Here is an 18,252-nt window from a genome sequence, read left to right as displayed (position 1 = left end):
CATAATATTAAAGTAATCTGCGTTTTCTCTACCATGCAATGCTACCGTTTCTACCATTCATGATCCTCTTATTTTCCTTTTCTAGCATCATTACTCATTTCATAACCAACGCCTCACTTGCGCCCTTCACATCCTCGTCCATAATTACTCTGAAGACTTGGTCAGTCTCGCCCGCAGGCTCGCTCCATAAAAGTAAAACCCAAATGGGATAAAAAACATAGCCACCCCGATGAACGCCAAGAGGAACGAGGCCCACAGCAGGCCCAGCCGGTGATACATCTGCGTAGTAAACAGCGGGAACGCAGCCCCGCCCCCCGAGCGCAGAAACACCTTGGCAGCGAGGGCCGAGGCGGCATACCTCGAATACGAGTCGATAATATAGTTGTTGACAGAGTAATAGCACAGCACCATGCCAAACCCAAACGCGATGCCGGCCGAGGCGGGGCCGACCCAGATGACCCAGCGCCACGACGTTGCGCCCAGGATGAACAGCGCGATGGGAATAAACGGCGCCCCGATACACGCGCCCAGCAGCCGGTCCTCGGGCGTCGGTTCGCGGCGGGCACAGACGGCGCGGAACATCTTCTCGCAGTAGGGCGTGGCCACGAGGGCAAATCCGGCGCCAATCAGGATGGGGATGAACATGAGGCCGATCTGGCCGTCGTTGTAGCCGTACAGATCACCAAAGATGACAGGGTAGGCGAAGAAGAAGGCATACAGCATGGCGTAGATGAGCACAATGTACATGCACATCAGGTCCAGCACGGGCTCCGTCAGGATCATGACCAAGGGGCGGACCAGGCTGGTCTTGACGACCTCTGCGAGCGAGAGCTTGACCCTCTCCTGCTCCGTGATGATGTTGGGGTCGCCCGTCTCCTTCCTGAGCCTGGCGGCGCGCCGCTTGAGGAGCACAGGCGCGTAGGTCTCGGGGATCAGACCCACGGCGACCATGACCACGCCCGCAAAGGCCATGTTGACCCAGAAGAACAGGTCGAGCCGGTGCGTGGCCACGTTGATCCAGCCGCACACGATGGGCCCCAGCACAGGACCGCAGTACGGGGCGGCGGCAAAGTAAGCGATGGCGTTGCCGCGGTCCTGGATGTCCCAGATGTCGGCGATGGTGCCGCCCGCGAGGGAGAGGCCCGAGCTGGAAAAGACGCCGCTGAGAAACCGACAGGCGAGGAGGCCGCCGATGTTGGGCGACAGCGCGCAGGGGATCTGGAAGATGGTGTACAGGGCAAAGGAGATGATGTAGACGGGTCGGCGGCCGATGATCTCGGAGAGCGGCGACCAGAGGAGAGGGCCGACTGCGAAGCCGCACACCATGATGGAGCAGGTGAGGATGGCCACCTCCTCGGAGACGTTGTACTTGTCCTCGATGAGGCCCAGGCCGCCCGTGACGATGGAGGAGCCGTAGGCCACGCACACCACGACCATGGCGGCCACCATGGTCACGTACCACTTGTACAGCTTGGACCAGTGGTGCGGGTTCTCTGGGTCCCGGATGGTGAAGGTGACAAACTCGGCCGTTTTCTGCTTCTCGAGGTCGTGTGCTGTGCTCGGCGGCGTCGCTGCCTCGTGGCCCGTGGTATGCTCGGAAGCCGGTCTTGGTCTGGACCGGATCTGCTCGAGGGCCTCCTCGGGCACAAGGCCGGTGGGCGATTCAAAAGTATATTCTTCGGGGAAAATGGGATGTTCTGGGCGTCCCACTTCTGGATAATTGACATCTATTCTTTCGGAGACGGAGGAGAGGCCCATCTCCTCCAGACTCCTTACGGTTTCTGTCCTCACCAGATGTGTTGGCGACATCGGCTCAGGATGTGCCTGAGGCTGTTGTTGTGTAACCATGATCGTGATTGTAATTGGTATGAATTTCTTTTTTATCAAGCGGAGAAGAGGAAGATTACAGTGTATTGAACGTGAAGATTAGAAGGGGAACTGGTTATCTGTCGTTGGTATTGTCGATGGACTCAAGTAATGTGCGAGACGATTACTGCATTCACTAAGTATATATATAAATCACACTGCTCACCTCGCTTTCATTAGAATTGACATAAGAGCGAGCCTCAAGTTCCAATTTTGTCTTAAACCTCAAGCCCCACCGAGTCAAGATGTCATAACGGTAACCACTCGGGAACTGCTATGGAGGGCCAGTGCTTGCGAAGCCGCACCTCGTAGAAGTTTCTTGACTGGCTGTTTTCAGCCTGCCAATAGAATTCTTTCCAAGAAACTAGAATAGTCTCCACTGAAGTGGACTTCCCTGTACATAGTAGATGTTTGCATATACTAATGCGCAGTGTTTGCTATTCTGCACGGCAATACCCGAGTCGGTATCTTCCAGAACGCTCGGAATGTTGTGGGAAGTTGTGAAACGGCAGAGACGGCAGGGGGGCTTTCTCGGTGTGGAGGAGGTGAACTTCAGCCTTGCTGATGGATGAAATCCACCACTCAGCGAGCGAAAGCCGAGACTAGGGGTGTGCATACTCATTCGTGCCTCGCCCTCAACAATGAGTCTTGGCTTTCTGAACGGACGAAACGATAGCATTGTAATTATGGGGAGGGGAAAGAACAAGTTAATCTTATGTTGTCAGTCTCAAAATTATGAACATAGTCTGTAATGATTGTATACAAATAAAGTCTCGAGTACACTGTGCCATCTGCCACAAAAGGCCGAAGACGCGACAATTTGGCCGTACATTTTGACATCACAAGCTAGGGCTCCCACTACACATCAGGCTTGGGCGTTGTCAAAAGGCCCCCACCCAGAGGGATCGTTCCCGCTCCCCACATTTACGGCTTAAGACTGAAATAAGCTTCACTACATTCAAATATACGTAAAAGCAGTTCGATCAATCCTCGGTGGGTTCTCGGCATTCGACATTGCGAAACAACGACCACTCCGGAGAAAATGAGGGAAGGCTGCCGCTGTCGAATGAACGAGCTCAGCCTTTCTACTGAAATCTTCATATATAGAAGAACAAGTCCAGGGTATACCTAATAAGTAGTATTTGGAGAACGTTAGTTCTGTAGTCATCCTTTACATCTTGCTATAAAAGAATTACCTCCCCTTGTATATGTGATTCAATTAATGCTGCCCGCTCCTTTCATTGCAGAAGCGGTTGATGAATAATGAAATGGGTGCACTTGATGATATTTAGTCTGGATCCAAGACGAGCTCTGCAACACAAACCGAAGAAAGGGGTATGGAGTTTGTATAATATGTCTTGAGGAAACCGACAGCGATATTACCCAGCGAGAACATGCATCTTGGTCGATATCGCTCCTCGCGACTACCGTCTTCAACCCGAGCTCGTACTATAATAGTTCGTGGATCCAGTGTCATGTCAATCGCTCCCCACTTGCGCGGTTTTGACACCAGCCTGTGCAGTGTAAAGGGCGTAGATCAAGTCGTTGACAGCGGAAGACTCTTCGAAGCGCAACTCACTTGTAAATAATCCAGGTCCGGTAGCAGACAAGATGATTCCAACGGCGCAGGCCTTTCGTTAAGTTTGGGCAGCCTGAAGAGTGCACTATAATTCATCTAGGAACAAAAAAAAAAAAAAAAAACAACAACCAAAAAACCGTTAACGGCGTAGAAGAAACGTTGAAAGCAGATATGAGCAAATCGGATCTCGTGGACTCGCGCTTCTTCACGCGCGATTATAAAGTGCCCGGAAAGTTCGGTAGCACCAAGCTCCACAACAAACCAGTCATTATTGCAATACCACGATCCTTTGTGAGTGAGAGGAGAGACTATGGGAAGAGGTAGATTAAATTACTCTTGTTGTGATATTTAAGTAGAACGTGCCCTGATTTCACACAATTCACCGCTCGAATTAGATCGAGAAATTAGCCACTGGCAGTAATGAACCTTTTATAATCCTACAAGCCTGCCAAAGTGATACCTGACTCATCTATTTTAAGTACCTTGATCAATCTTTGCTCTCAAATTGTTGTGACTGGATATCAACTTGTCGATGTTTAGGTGATGGCAGGATTGCTTAATGTAATGGAATTTGTACAGACAGCTGATATCACGCATGACAGAATAAGCAAGCTTGGACGGATTGTGCAATGGCCTGAGCCTAGTCCAAAGAACAACACAAAACCAAGGCCTTGTCAGACCTGAATGGAAGAAGAGGTATGTGATCAACCACCGAAAAGATCAAGCTCAATACATGAGGAAGGCTCAATGACTTCCAATGGATTAGTCTTGCCTTGATGATATCAGCGACTCCTTCATATCACCTGCTTAGTATACTTCAGCAACTGATCTTTCAGGGTATCCTTGTGGCAGGGGACACAGAGAATATAAAGGAGGTGATCAAATTGTGTAAATGGCTTTAATCATCTTGTTTTCGCTTCAGAGAAGTTTTTTTTTTTTATTTTTTAAAAAAAAAGCTATATATGCGTTTATACTGTAATGCCAAAGAAATGGACTATCGCTGATTTCTTTTTCTGTTCCAGGTCTGCCCTCAACGCCGCTCTCAATGCATGATGGTATTACTGCTTAAGAAAGGACATCTCATATCCTGGCCGTGATCCGAGCTGTCTACATAAGTATGAAGTCGGTCTGATAGCCATTCCCGATTTTTCCTCTTCTTTCGATGCGCGCCCGCTGTAGCAGTAATGGCGGCCAGGAGATGATTACCGCAGTAGTGTCGACGCTGTATGTTGAATACGTCGCATGATATCATCTCGGAGTTCTACGTCTTCCTTAGGACCTCTCGCTCGGTCCGGTATGGCATCAGTGGCGCCTCCATGGCTTAACATGTTTTTACTGCGCCTTCTTTCCGTTCGCAGTAGTGCCGTTCGCCAACAGGCCCTTCTTCGCCCTCCTCTCGTCCTCCTCCCGTTTCTTGTTCTCTACAGTCTTCTGGTGAGGGATTGTCAACGCATTGATGCCTAGGTAGTCACAGATGGCCCCTGTGACCAGGAACGCCCAGCGGAAATACACAACCATGGCGAAGAAGAAGTACCCGTACAGGTATGCCAGCTCGACTCCTGGCGCAACCTGGGGCAGGCCCAGACGCGGTAGGTTCCCCAGCACAGCACCGCCGACAAGCGGAAACAGCATGACGGTCCAGTAGGGGAAGGGCTGGCGCGTCAGGTGGGCGAGGATCATCTTGGTGGTCATGCGGCCGAAGACGAAGCTCATGGTCAGACAGAACAGGACCAGGTGGTTCTCGCGGCGCAGCGTGGAGAAGGGGCTATACAGCCACAGGCCGATGGAGAAGAAATAAACAGCAAAGGGCGTCCATTCCATAAAGACGGGCGCGATGGGGAGGTTCTGTCGTCTGCGCGCCTCCACGACGTGCTTGATGCACCCGGGCACGTGGACGAACAGGCCGCCGACGATGGTAAGGGCCCAGACGTCGCGCACGGCCAGATCACCCAGCAGCTCCTCATAGCCAAAAGTGTACCGCTCGCCGAGCACCTTGACGACGGGTGTCGTCCAAATCTGTGGTCCGTAGATACCCGACATGGCCATGATGGCAGCCGCGATCAGCAGACCCTCGGTCGGGCCGTTGATGTAGCCCAGATACAGGGTGTGGCTGTGGTAGGTCTCCCAGGTAGAGAAGAACATGGGGATGCAAGGGCATAGCGCAGTGAAGACGCCCGTCTTGGAGGTACCGAGGCCCATAGCGGCGGTCTCGAGGAGGGAGGCGAGGGTGCAGTTGAGCGAGTCAATACCGTGATCGAAGAGCTCGCCAAGCCCGGACGAGGTGCCAGTGCGCCGTGCCTGTTTGCCGTCGATATTGTCCATGGTCTGGTACATGAAGAGACCAAACGCAAAGCTGAGGTAGAGCCATGACGGTCCCTGAATGGAAAGAGGCGCAACGGGCGGTTAGCTGCGGGTGTTGTGTATCCCCGGGAGGAGGGGAATTCGGGCTATACGGGTCCGAAGCTGCATGCTTCAGGAGGAATGGGAGCAGACGTACTGGCCCTATCAGGTCAGGCACGAACAAGACGAGAAGCCCAACGTTGCCCAGGATAAAAAAGAAGCCGATCAGGGTGACCATGTTTGGCGCAAGCCATACTGGGAGCAGACTCGCAGCCCAGTTCCACTACTCTCCCCTCCCCGTCACGTTGTTAGTCGGTGGAAAACATGGTGTGGTATTTCGAGCTCGAGTGGTTCGATGGACCGCGAGGGGGCATGGCTGTCGGGTCCGCTCAGGTTTCTGTGTTGAGGGAGGAGGCACGTACGTATGGGCGTAGTATGTAATGGGAGACGGGTGACTTGTCGACAGCGGAGTACTTATACGACTTGAGGTGAACCAGGGCATCTTCCGAGACGCACTCGGCGGTGGCTTCTTCTATGACGACATAAGGGACCAGTCAGCTCTCTGCCTTTTTTCTTCTCAATGGGTTGACACAGACTCGGTGCAATCATCGCGAGGCAGGTCAGATTACCTGTCGGGCGAGGACGAGGTAATTATTTTGGGATTGCTGGTAGACGGGTAGGTGTAGCGAGTGCATGGTGGGGTACAAGTCGAAGAGTTACAATTAAAAGGGGTGAGTGAGGTCAGCACTTACTGCTACTGGGAGCCATGACGGCTTGGTCGGAAGCCCCTCCAGAGCAAGGACGAGGAGAAAAAGACAGAAAGGAGAAATGAAAAGAAAATAGTTTCCTTATGATCTCGGTAGCATGCTTCTGTCATGGACTGCTGCTCCTCGTTGAAGGTTGAAAAGACAGTTGAGAATTTTGGAAAGGGGTAGGAAAGAAAGAAAAGGGAAGAAAAAAAAAAGGAGGGAGAGAAAGTCCACAGTGGTAGCAGCAGGCTCTGTCCCCTGTGCGTTCGAGGTCGACGACGCGCATTTACAGGTGACACTAGGACCCAGTTCTGTGGTGTACCAACAGGCGGTTATTGGCTCTGGCCCTTGCGGACAGCACCGGCCTTAGCACCAAAAAACCCCACCACAACCCGCCCCTAAATCGAGCATGTCGGCCAAGAGCTGCTGCTGTTTACTGTACATGTTTAGGCTATGCAGGCCTGTTGCATTTTCGACCATTTATTTACAGTGGAAGTGCTGAGAATTGGTTGACAACGGATAAGCCGAGACACACTGGCGCTTGTGCCGACTCTTGCAAATCTCAACTTGCAGGGACAATCGTCTCGTGTGCATGAATAAACAGCCGATTTTGGAACGAGCGTAGGGCAGGGGGTGACTTTTAGATCTATTTTTTTTTTATGATACGTTTCTAGAAAGAGATCGGACGCAAAAGGCGGGGTGGTGGTGGGAGGGGCGTTTGGCAGATGACAAGCTTGCAGGGATATCCCGAACCTTCACATGTCATCCGTAATCGTCATAATTTTTTTTTGTTTTTTGAGTGTACTATAGGATATTTGCCTGGTCTAGGGAATCTCTCCACGGCCTTCAACGCTATGGACTGGGTCTTTTACTTCTTCTCTGCTTCAGTACTTCATTGTGTTTCGTATTTATATCTTCAAAAATTCACCGCCTGCTTGGGTTCCACGCCTCCGCAGCTGAGGATACTGCCCACGAGTGGGACAATTGCCAAGTACTGAGCCTCTTCGTTACAATAATGGAACAGGATTGCATGTCGTCAAGCCAAGCTCCCGAAAAAACTAATCAGAGATACCTGTACATATCTTGGCACATTGAATTTAGCCATCACCTCACAATTGATTTTGCTCAGTCTCACATCACATGACGATGATGACGATCATGGCGAAAAGCGAGGATTGGAGCAAGAATATTGACGATGGTTCCGTACATGCCGAGAACGTGCACTGCTCCGGCCGTGGCTAAATGGAACAACTAAGGAATCCAAGCATCGAAGAAAACATGTCATCGAGATCCCATAAAGAGCAGTGCAGACATCAGAAGGAGGCGAAATCCCAAACTTGACCTCTCGGGCACCCTCGTGACATCTCGCCCTGGCAAGAGAGGGTGTTGTTACCTTGGCATTCTCTGCCTTGCCAGACCCCTCGAAAGCGGAGGTCTGGAGCTAGAAGGGCACTCTACGGAGGACATTCTACGAAAGACGTCACTCGAAAACTCGGGCCAACAAAGACATCCCTAAGATTGCGTTAGTACTAGAGGGAAAACAGGGCCTGGGCCACAGCTCTGGAGAGATTAAATAGAAAGACCACAAGGAACTATCCGCCGGCAGCCGCCTCATCTGCCCAGGTGATGTAACAAGCGACTTTTAAGAAGGCGACGACAGTACCAAGGGACCGGCGAGCCAGAGAAGCACGCAATTTCCAACAGAGGCAATATTTCTTGGGCTGAAAAAGAAGGAGAGAAAAAAGAGTTTTTTCTTGGGGGGGGGGGAGGGGGGATCCACGGGTGAACCGACAGACTCAATCAAAAACACATACTTACATGTCATTGCGCCCTGGCGAGAGTGTCGTGTGTTTGTCTTCTTGATCGCCTGACCAGATCAGGGTGGATGGTAACAAAGCGAGGCAAGAAGAAGCAGAATGAGGCCGCAGCGGGATCTTGTGGTGAGAGAATATGAGAAGAAGGTACTGGGATATCAACCAAATCATGATTGACATCATTAGGTTGAAATGATTCAATCGATGTAGACCTGCAGGCCCATGGCTACCCAAGTGGCGAGGCTGCGAGGCTGCTCGGGACCCAGGTAGTCGTCTGCTCAGGTATGTGAGCATTGCCCCCAGAAACCCACAACCACATTTCATGTTTCGAAGGACACTGCGAAGGACATGCATTTCGTATGTGTGTAAGAGTCCGACAACCCCAACTGCTTCATTCAATTCAATGCTCTGCTAGAACTCATCCGTCATACGTTTGCCCCCTTCAACTATGCTGATGCAGAACAAAATCTGCCCCATGTTGTAGTAATGAATGCTTGTAGCGCCATTGGCCTTGCTTATCCCAAAAAGCATGAAAACGCCCAATGAACCCAGAAGAGCCTACCTACCAATAATGCAATGTGACGAAGCTCCCAAAGTCAGATATTAGACGCACCCGGTATTGTGCATGTTTCTTGCGGCTTCGTGGTGCCTTTTCTATCCTTCTTTTCTCAGGTCGATCGATGCCTGGCCAGCACCGTTTTCGCTAGGAATGCGCTTACCTGGTTGAACATTCAACGAATGATCAAACTTTCTCCCAAGAGCTCTCCTAGTGGGGCGAGACAGCAACTCCCTGACACACCGGCCATCCGCTGCCCCCTCTCACCACGTGTCACGCCTCCACTGACCGGTCCTCAACCTGGCCTCCGTGTTGAGCTATTTTTGCAAAACCTCGACCTTGCTTGATCAGGAGTGTGTGGGGACCCCTTAGAGCAGGTAGCCGAAGCCCACGCAGAACAGGCCCAGCACAGCCATCGTGCTGTACAGCCTGGCCATCTCGAACGCCGGGGGGCCCGCAGCGCTCTTTCCGTTGAGGCTGGAATACACGGTGTCGCTGCCGGAGGAGCTGGTCGAGCTGGTGGAGCTCGCGCTCGCGGTCGCCGTCGAGTTGGTCTTGTTGGTTGTGGGGTCGAGCGCACCGCAGGGATGGTCCTGTCGGCAGGCGGACGCGCAGGTGTTGTTGATGCCGCATGCTGTAACGCACTGGTTGCCCCATTCCGTGCAGACGAAGTAAGGCAGGGTCAGGGAGTATTCGGAAACGTTGGGGGTGGTGTTGTCATCGCAGAGGCAGCCGTAGCTCAGGGTTGTCTGTTCAGAGGAGAGGATGCTTGTTAGTCATGACGTGGATGACTTCAGTACCATTCGGAACAACTTACCGAGTCGCAGGTGTTGACCTTTGCTCCTCCGGCGCCCATGTCTTCACAGATACTGGGGCACTCGGCGACCTCGCTGCTGCACCACTCCTCTGTAGAACGAGTCTGTCAGTCGCCTGCTGATGATCCGGTTGAAAATCTATGGGAAGCATCGCTTACCTCTGGTGGCGACAGGGACTGAGGTTGGTACAATGTAGTAGTCTGCCCTGACGCTGGCGACGAAGGCTGTTGCTACGGCCAAAACAGCTGTCTTGAAGGAAGGCATCTTGATTCTTTGTGGTGATGTTTGTGATGATTAATAATAGGGAATTATAACTGTTCGTAGATGTTAGCTGCCTTAGCCATAAAATGAGATTTTGGCCGACCACGATATGTTTTGGCTCCGTTTGCCACCCCGGAAGGTCCTGCCATACATAGATGTTGAGTCAAGAGGGCAGTTGCCCCCCTACCCGAGAAGAACCATGGGTTTAGAGGGTGATGAGAAGGGACGACTTACGAGTTGAGGAAGCAACGACGAAACAAGAAGCGCGACAATACAGTAATTTAAGAGAAGCTTTGTACAGGAGCAAGCAGCAATGCAAAAGGTTTTGAGCGAGCGACAGCCACCACAAATACTCAGTGTATGATTACTCTTCGTCGGGCGGCCAATAGCAAAACAAAAAAGCTGAGGGGGGAAAAGAAGAAAAAGGGGGTTCCCAGGTCTCAGAAGAAGCCCCATCGAAAGGAGGAGGACATTTTATGAAGAGATCAGATCGTACGGCAAGAGGGACGAACATGAAGGAGTATTAGGCCGTAGCTCCATCCACCATCTCACTACCTTAGCCCCTGTCCGTATGTCTTAGGGATCTTCAAGGGTCCAAGAGAAAATGCACCGTAGTAGAGTTGAGTACAACCTTAATCCGGGCTAGTCTCAAGCCTCAACCTCGAGTTCCCAGAGCAAATGCAGCTCGGGCAGGGATCCTATCTAGACCCCCCTCAACACCCCGGCGGGCGGTGACCCAATCAAATAGACCAATTGGCTGGAGACAAGCGGTCGAGGATGGGTGCGGATGGGCCATCCCTCGGCACCTGGGAAAAGGAGCTTGGCCCCTGTGTGTACATGCCATAGTAGCAGGTGCAGAAGAAGAAGACTGCCGGTCGATCGTCGACCTCCTCCCGTCTTGTCGAGAGTGGAGATGACTACAGAAAGTAGTTGATATAAGAGAGAGAGAGAGAGAGAGAGAGAGAGAGAGAGAGAGAGAGAGAGAGAGAGAGAGAGAGAGAGAGAGAGAGAGAGAGAGGTCCGCTCATCTCAGTTTGAAGGTCCAGTCGATCAAGTCCCACCCGACAGAAAGGAAACCAGAAGAACAAATGATGCAGGACAATCGGTGATGAGTTGCCCCCATGGGACAAATATTGAGGATCCCTTATCTAGACAAGCGAGGATGACATGTATTACGGATGGATCAGTGAGCAATCTTCCTCCCAGAGCACTGACCAGACAACAGTAGCACGCAGGTGGCGCCTTGCGTCCTGTGCTCTTCTGTGGCCACAGTGGCCCAGGAGCCCAGCAATTTCTTTCTATTTTTTCCCCCTCCCTTTCTTTTTCCTGGTGCTAGAGCCCTGCTGAGCTGCTTATCTCGAGCTTCCATCCCTGGCCAGGCGGGCGCTCGGCGAGCAGACACGGAACCAGAGGAGAGGAGAGGTCACAGAGCACGACGAATTGTCGTGATCGTGCCGGTGGAAATCTCGTCTTTGTTGGTCTCCACCTATTTCTTACTCTCGTTCCTGCTCTGACCTCGTAGTTTACGAGGACACCATGATCAGCCGATAGCGACAGTTTGTCAGATGTCCCTTTCGTGGTAGCGGAAGAGACAAGGTCTCGGCCACGCCTCCACCTTCCCCCGGCACTTCGCAGACGGCGAAAAGGAGGGACTTTGTGAATCCGTGATGGGGATCCATGGCCGCCTCCTTCGTATTCAGAGTCACGGGCGTCAGAGACAACCCTGTCCTAAAGCCAGAAGGCGGGGCTGGCGGGCTTTGGTGCATTAGCCCAAGCAACTAACACACCATCCCGCGTCTGCCTCCGCACGCTTTTCTTTGCATTCTCGCAGCCTTTTAGGAGCCACGGAGCATAATGAATCGCCAGCGGCGGGAATAGAGAGGAGCTAACATTTTGAGCCGCAGGACCTTCCCAGCCAGCCAGGCGGACGACCAGCTAGACGGACCAGCGTGCTACTACTACCCCCAGTAGGTAGCCTCGAGATCCGCAGCTGTAAGCCCAACCAAGAGTAGGAATGAATCATCCCACAGACTGGATCCATTACCCGCCACAGCTCTGATGATAAGAAGAAGAAAAGAAAGTCTAGTCGAGCTCGTATACTGTTCTCGTGGTGGGATGTATGTGTGACTGAAAGAAGAAGAGAGAGGCGAATCGGGAAACGTTGAGATTGGCCCTCAAGAATGGGATGGCTGTTTGGTCCAACCTTGCTGTGGGGGTGATCCCTGAACCGATCTTCTGTGGGCGTACCATGCAGCCATGGTACAGGGTTCATAATCCTTTCTCGCATCTCCCCAGACACAACATCTTCCATCCACCCATCACCACATTCGGGTCATTGCCGAAGACTGGTCTCTTCCTCTCACCAGGTCAGGTGGCTAGAATTATCCCTCGTCTCATGCTTGAGCATAAATTGTATGCAGGATTGGTCGGTGAGGATGAAAGAAAACCCCGCAATTGCTGCGTTGTCGCCCAGGATACAGTCTCACATTTCACCGTGTTGTCCTCTGCCATACCGTCCAAACTGTTCAGCATCTGGGGCGGTCCATTTTAACCCCATAAGCACATAGTACAGCACTTAAGCTCCACCACAATCTTCTAGCGCTGTAGTACCTGTGGTACCATGGTACAGAAGACCATTCACACCAGATGAGATGCTAGCGTATCGGCTTTGATCATCTTTACGCTGAGGTCATTTCACTCGAAATGAGCTGCAGACCCGCTAAACCACGGCGTGCTGCTCTTCGAAAGCGGCTGCAGACGACTGCCCTTGCGGCCAGCGGCGTCTAACGCACACCTTTTGTGAGCGGGTACGTCTTTAATTATAGTTTCTAGCTCGATGGATTCCAAACACTGCTTATTAACTACTAAAGTACTCTCGCGACGGTGCTTTTTAAGGAGAAGGGAAAGAAGAGGACGAGAGAGAGAGGAGGGAAAATAAAGGAAACTCTCGGGCATCGTATCCAAGAAGGAGAAGGTTAGTGAGGAACATATCACTACATCCGCAGGCTCTGGATGACAGCTCTCGATGACTTATCGACGAGCAGAGGAAGCAAAGCAAAAAGCAAAAAGTCCAGGAGGCACATGTACTAGCTCCAATGAGAACGCTCTCACTGATATACCATGTCGGGTACGTGCAGCCCTGGCCCTGCGCTGCCTGACGAAGATCTCGAGAAAGTCTGAGTAGGTCCATCACAGAGTTCAATAGCCGAAGCAATCGGGCCCCATTGGCTATAATCGGAGGGACTTATAGAGTTGTGCCTTCGTAAAGGCAAGGTTTACGTATACGAATGCCTCTCTGAGTGCCGAGGATCTCCGAGCAGTAGGGCTCGGCGTAAAGAAGATGCAGAGACTGTATTTTACAAACCCGTCCCCGAATCTTACTTATACAGGTAGCACCCGATGCGTGAGCACCATCATGGCCAGCTTGTTAGAGTTTTTTTCCTTCTTTTTTGCTCGCCTTCTCTCGTCAACTTCAGATGTGCTCCCTGTCGCTCTCCAGCAATGACATGGCCCGACCATGGTGCAGAGACCAAATAGTGATCGTGGCATCTGGAGATGGAGCAGTGCTCCGTCTCAAAATTCTCACAATAGTGGGCGGGGGACGGCGGATCCCGCTGCGTGAAGTTGCTGTCGAGAAACGATTATTTCCAATAACAACCGTTCCAGTGAAACGACGCTGTTTACCACCGAAGTCCTCAGACCACGAAATGAGCCCTCGATGTAGGCCACGGGACCTTGGAAAGTGGATAGTGTCATGGAACACGTCATCGTGGTATGGGGTTTTAGCTGGAACCCAAGTGAGCAGGTCTCCATCGACTGACTGGAGAACACTATCGAAGTGCACAAGTGGTCGTATAGATGGGGAAAGAGCTTGAATGTATGTATCCTTGTCAGCCTGTAGGACCAATCAGTCTCTCACAATGCCCATTTTACTTGCCGTTTTGGGAAGTCATATAGAACCCTCGTCGAAAGAAGAGGCCGTTTCATCAACCTCAAGCACGGCCTTTGGGAAGGACGACTGTGACGAGCACAGGATTGTCAGACATTAGAAAAGTCGCTACTCCATCTTATTTACAAATTAAATAGAGGTATGGCTTCGATGTCTGGATATCACGCCTGTCTTTTACTCAGGCGGTGCTTACTTATACAGGTGATGGAATATCTTGTGTGAGACCCCTAACCCTGAAGCGACAGGGAGAACCCTCCCTTGATAGAGCGCCGACCACTCCGTCATAGCCGTTAGTAGTGGTGGCGGTAGTTACTGCTCCTCCTGCGTCAGTACTACGGTGGCAGATACAGAACATACTTTTGTTAGCGTATCCATGGTCTTGGTTACCACACCCTCACATCATTCGAAGCAGATCCGGTTTCCGTTCTACCTTTCATCATCAGCCCACCGTTCGTACTCTCACCAGAGCCGTTTCCTGCCCCCTTTCCACCCCCTGATCATCGCCTTCGAAACCATCCCAACGAAAACAACTCCAACGGGACCTTTCTCTACTCCACCTTAGCGATGCCCGGAGTACACCGAGCAAAGTTCGCCCACCCCTGGCATACGTAAGCCCCCTTCTGGAAGTTCGCCCTTGAACTCTTCCCCCGGCCGCGCTCGGCCCCACAGGAGTCGATTTCACGGGTTAGTTTTATTCTTCAACAAAACAAGTCGGCCTTCTTGTCGATCCTCTGTCGCCAAAACCCCCTCGAACCTAATCTCTTGGTGTTCAACTTTCGAAAGTGGCCAGATTGGAGTCTCAACACAAAACACCGCCGATTTTCCCCCATCACACAAAGCACAGCGCAGAACCTCGATTTCCTTCCAGAGATCACCTCGAGTCCAACCAATTGGCGAGTTATCAATTCGGGGAGACCAGACGACCAAGACGCCTCTCGAGGTTCCCCCCCCCCCCTGAGGCCTCCCTCACATGGCTCCATGGCGACGGCCACTCAACCGCAACACCACCACCTCTACCACCAGCCTTTCTCGAATGCTGGTGGCCTGAGCAATGGGCACGCCAGATACGTGGCACACCGCCCAGCGGAAGACGACGATAGCATCGCCACCGAGCAATTCCCCGAATTCGACCCGTCTCATGACGGCAGCGAGGAGGAGAGCACCAGCGGCGACGGGGACGGGGACGGGGACTACACGCACCACAACCAGCAGCAGCAAAATGGTGCTGCCTCCACCAATGAGAGCGCGGTAAAGGATGGCCACGGAGCTGTCGTCGGGCAGGCTCAAAAGGAGCAGCAACAACAACAGCAGGGCAACCGGCCATTATTCGACGACGAGGACAACGAAGATGATCATGGTCTCTCTCCTTTGGACCCACGCCCCGAACCCGACCACCAGACTCACCACAACACCAGCGCAGGGAGGGTAGTCTCCCCTGTCACAACACCACCATACTGGGCGCACCGCCACGCCGACGGCGCGCGGCAGCAGGACTTGGGCCACAGCCGTAACCTTTCTGTGGAAAGCCTCATGGGTCCCGGCGCAATCACGCTGCAGGACAACGAGGCGGAAGACGACGCGCAGCAACCGCAGCGGAGCTCTGAGGAGACGCGGACGTCGTACGGGCGGGACCGCAACAGGGCGTGTTGGGCCAAGAGTGTCGAGGTCACGGACTACGTCATCGTGAACGGCAGTGCGACGAACATTGGGGCATTTGTGGTGTGGAATATACGGGTGCAGACGTTAAGCGTAAGTTTCTCTATCCTTTCCCACTTTTTGACTAGGGAGGTTTTAAGAGGAAGATGAACGGAAACCCTAGTGTGAGGTGCTGCCTCTAGCTTCTGGCTGCTGATGCTGGCGAACAGGGACCATACATGAACATACGAAAGCGCTACTCCGAGTTCGACGATTTCCGCCATCAGCTCATACAGACCTTCCCAGCCTTCGAGGCTGCCGTCCCCGTCCTGCCACGCAAGAGTGTTATCTCGAGGTTCAGGCCCCGATTCCTGGAGAAGCGGAGGGCCGGTCTGCAATACTTTCTCAAGTACGTCGTCTCTCTCTTTTGGAAAACAGCCCCTCGAGGAATCGACACGTTTTCGCTGACACCGAGACCTTCTATCGTTTTAGCTGTATTCTATTAAACCCAGAGTTTTCCGGCTCGCCGGTCCTCAAGGAATTTTTGTTTTCATAAATTGTGTGAACCCTTGCAAAACCCGTGGAGAAGAGCAGCGGTTTCTTATGGGTCGAGAGGGGCGCGCCGGGGGCGCCTCCTGTGTCACATCTTTCTTGAATACCCTTTTAACCCCTTCATTTTTTGGTTTCCCAGCACCCCTCATGTATAGTCAATATGGATTTAATGATAATGATGGGCATATGTCACATGTCCCTTTGCATCTCAGATGGAGAGTGAAAAAGAAGAGACACGGGTAACATGTGGTCACGCCTTGGGAGATTGAAGCATGCGATCTGGTCATCCATGCGTGATTAAGGATATCATTAATGCCATCTTTATAATGTTACACGATTTGGTCCGGCCGAGTACAGATGATGACACAACCTTGTGAAAGCCAGGTGGGCTAAAAGGGTATCTATATTAACTCCCCCCCCCCCCAAAACCCCCCCCCAATCAGACACAAACTATGTTGCATCCCGTCGAATATATATGTATATGCATATACACATCCATGGCAGCAAAGCCAATGCCAAACAAACACACATACACAGGCCGCTTGCAGCCTCCACGGGTGACTGCAGTCTACTACTATCCCTCCGCCTTTCCTGCCTTAGGCAAGGTTGAGCTCATACCCAGTTTCTGCAACAGCCTGAACGATGCCCTCTTCTCCTTTGGCTTCTTCTCCTGCCCGCCGGCCTGCTGCTCGAGGAACTTGCGCTCCTTCTCGGCGCTCTCGCTCTTGTCCCGCTCCTCCTCCTCGCGTTTCTGCGCCTCCTCGGGGTGGACCACCTTGTCCTTCTTGTGCGCCGCCCTCTTGACCAGGTCCGAGCCCTTCTGGCGCGTCTTCATGTACGCCTCGAGCCCGACCAGGACCGCGTAGGACTTGGAGATGGAGACGTGGCTCATGTCGACGCCCTCGTCTCGCATGCTGTGCACGAACGCGCGGAAGTTGCTCGCCGGCGGCCTGTAGTGGCCCGAGAGCGGGCTGAGGCTCGCCAGCCGGCCGTCTTTGATCTTGATGAGCCCGGCGGCCGAGATGCGCGAGCCCTGCAAGAAGGACGAGTGCTGGAACGCGCCGCTGTCCTTGATGCCCACGTACAGCCGGAAGCTGGTGTCGGCTACGAAGATCCACGTGTTCTTGCGGACCGACTTGCGCAGGAGGGTGTTGAAGACGGTGGCGGCGGAGAGGTGGGTGACCTTCTTGACACCCTTGGCGTCCTGGAAGCCAGGCGTGGCGTATTTCGCTGCGCGCGCGGCCTCGGCCTCGGATTCTGACGCGTCGTCGATGGTGCTTCTGCTTCCGGGGGACGACGAGGAGGAGGAGGCGGCAGCGGCGGCGGACGAGTCGCTAGGGAAGAGCTTGGGTTGATTCGGGTTGGTTGACTTGGGCTTGAACGCGGGCGTCGGGTCGTCTACGGGCACAATGCCGTGAATGCTGTCCTTCCATTGCTCGGTCGTATCTATGCGCGCGCCGTTCTTGGCCCAGCAGAGCCTACCTTGGGAGTCGACTTGTACGCGATAGTACTGCCGCTCCTCCTTGGAAAGGTATCGGACTTGTTCGCGGTCGAGTCGCTCTCTTGGGCACGTAGTGAGATCGAGGTTGCGCCCCTCGCCATAGTCGAGCCAGTAGAAGAAAGGTTCCTGCGTCTCGGCCCTCTTCCACTCCGCATGGTACGTCCGCAGGTTGGAGCCGTATCTGTGCTTCTGGTCGACCATCTCGAGAAAGTATTGCAGCCCCATTACGCGCGCGTCTTTCCGCCGCCTGGCCTTTGCGGCCTCTCGCTTCTCATGGGCTAGTTTCCTCTTCTCTGGAGTCGCGAGACTGGAGCTGGCCTCAAGATCGGACCCGCTCGGGCTCGTGAGCTCTTCGTCCATGTCCGCGGCAGCATGCGCTGCAACGAGCGCCACCTTCTTCCACTTGTAACGCGCCGAACTGGATTTCCTGGCGGCCTCGGCATCGCTTGCGCCCAAGCCTTTTAGGGTCGCCTCGGTGCCCACCGGAACAGGTATGTCGTCCTTCCCTCGCGGCCTCGTCACCTCACGAAAGCGCATATCGCGCAATGCGTGCGTCCACCTCGTGTCGGCATTCAGCCCGAGCCCCTTCATTTCCCGCCTCGTCTTGTACCCTCTATATGTCCTCTGTATTAGCA

General features: G+C 53.0%; 4 protein-coding genes across 4 annotated transcripts; 1 reads left to right on the top strand and 3 right to left on the bottom strand.

Annotated features, from left to right (window-relative positions):
- Positions 1-144: 144 nt before the first annotated feature.
- M406DRAFT_260733 (MFS general substrate transporter) lies at positions 145-1,809 on the bottom strand (the record flags this gene model as incomplete). The annotated part of the gene is made up of 1 exon (XM_040917390.1): positions 145-1,809. One exon carries the CDS (start codon positions 1,807-1,809, stop codon positions 145-147), a length of 1,665 nt encoding a protein of 554 aa, XP_040775452.1.
- Positions 1,810-4,359: 2,550 nt separating this feature from the next.
- Positions 4,360-6,626, bottom strand: M406DRAFT_346567 (Choline/ethanolaminephosphotransferase). The gene is made up of 4 exons (XM_040922202.1): positions 6,538-6,626; positions 6,208-6,317; positions 5,943-6,068; positions 4,360-5,821 (listed from the first exon to the last, which is right to left on the bottom strand). The coding sequence occupies exons 1-4, from the start codon at positions 6,551-6,553 to the stop codon at positions 4,778-4,780; spliced, it is 1,296 nt and encodes a 431-aa protein (XP_040775451.1). The 5' UTR covers positions 6,554-6,626; the 3' UTR covers positions 4,360-4,777.
- Positions 6,627-8,730: 2,104 nt separating this feature from the next.
- M406DRAFT_278023 (uncharacterized protein) lies at positions 8,731-9,983 on the bottom strand (the record flags this gene model as incomplete). Its single annotated transcript, XM_040918335.1, has 3 exons — positions 8,731-9,653; positions 9,722-9,810; positions 9,878-9,983. 3 exons carry the CDS (start codon positions 9,981-9,983, stop codon positions 9,273-9,275), a joined length of 576 nt encoding a protein of 191 aa, XP_040775450.1. The 3' UTR covers positions 8,731-9,272.
- Positions 9,984-15,441: 5,458 nt separating this feature from the next.
- Positions 15,442-16,466, top strand: M406DRAFT_291587 (Phox-like protein). The gene is made up of 3 exons (XM_040918975.1): positions 15,442-15,678; positions 15,795-15,973; positions 16,057-16,466. The coding sequence occupies exons 1-3, from the start codon at positions 15,460-15,462 to the stop codon at positions 16,118-16,120; spliced, it is 462 nt and encodes a 153-aa protein (XP_040775449.1). The 5' UTR covers positions 15,442-15,459; the 3' UTR covers positions 16,121-16,466.
- Positions 16,467-18,252: the final 1,786 nt, after the last annotated feature.

Source organism: Cryphonectria parasitica (genome assembly GCF_011745365.1).
Source record: "Cryphonectria parasitica EP155 unplaced genomic scaffold M406scaffold_5, whole genome shotgun sequence".
Taxonomy (NCBI): domain Eukaryota; kingdom Fungi; phylum Ascomycota; class Sordariomycetes; order Diaporthales; family Cryphonectriaceae; genus Cryphonectria; species Cryphonectria parasitica.
The sequence above is the reverse complement of the archived record's forward strand: the minus strand, read 5'-3'. Positions and strand labels throughout refer to the sequence as shown.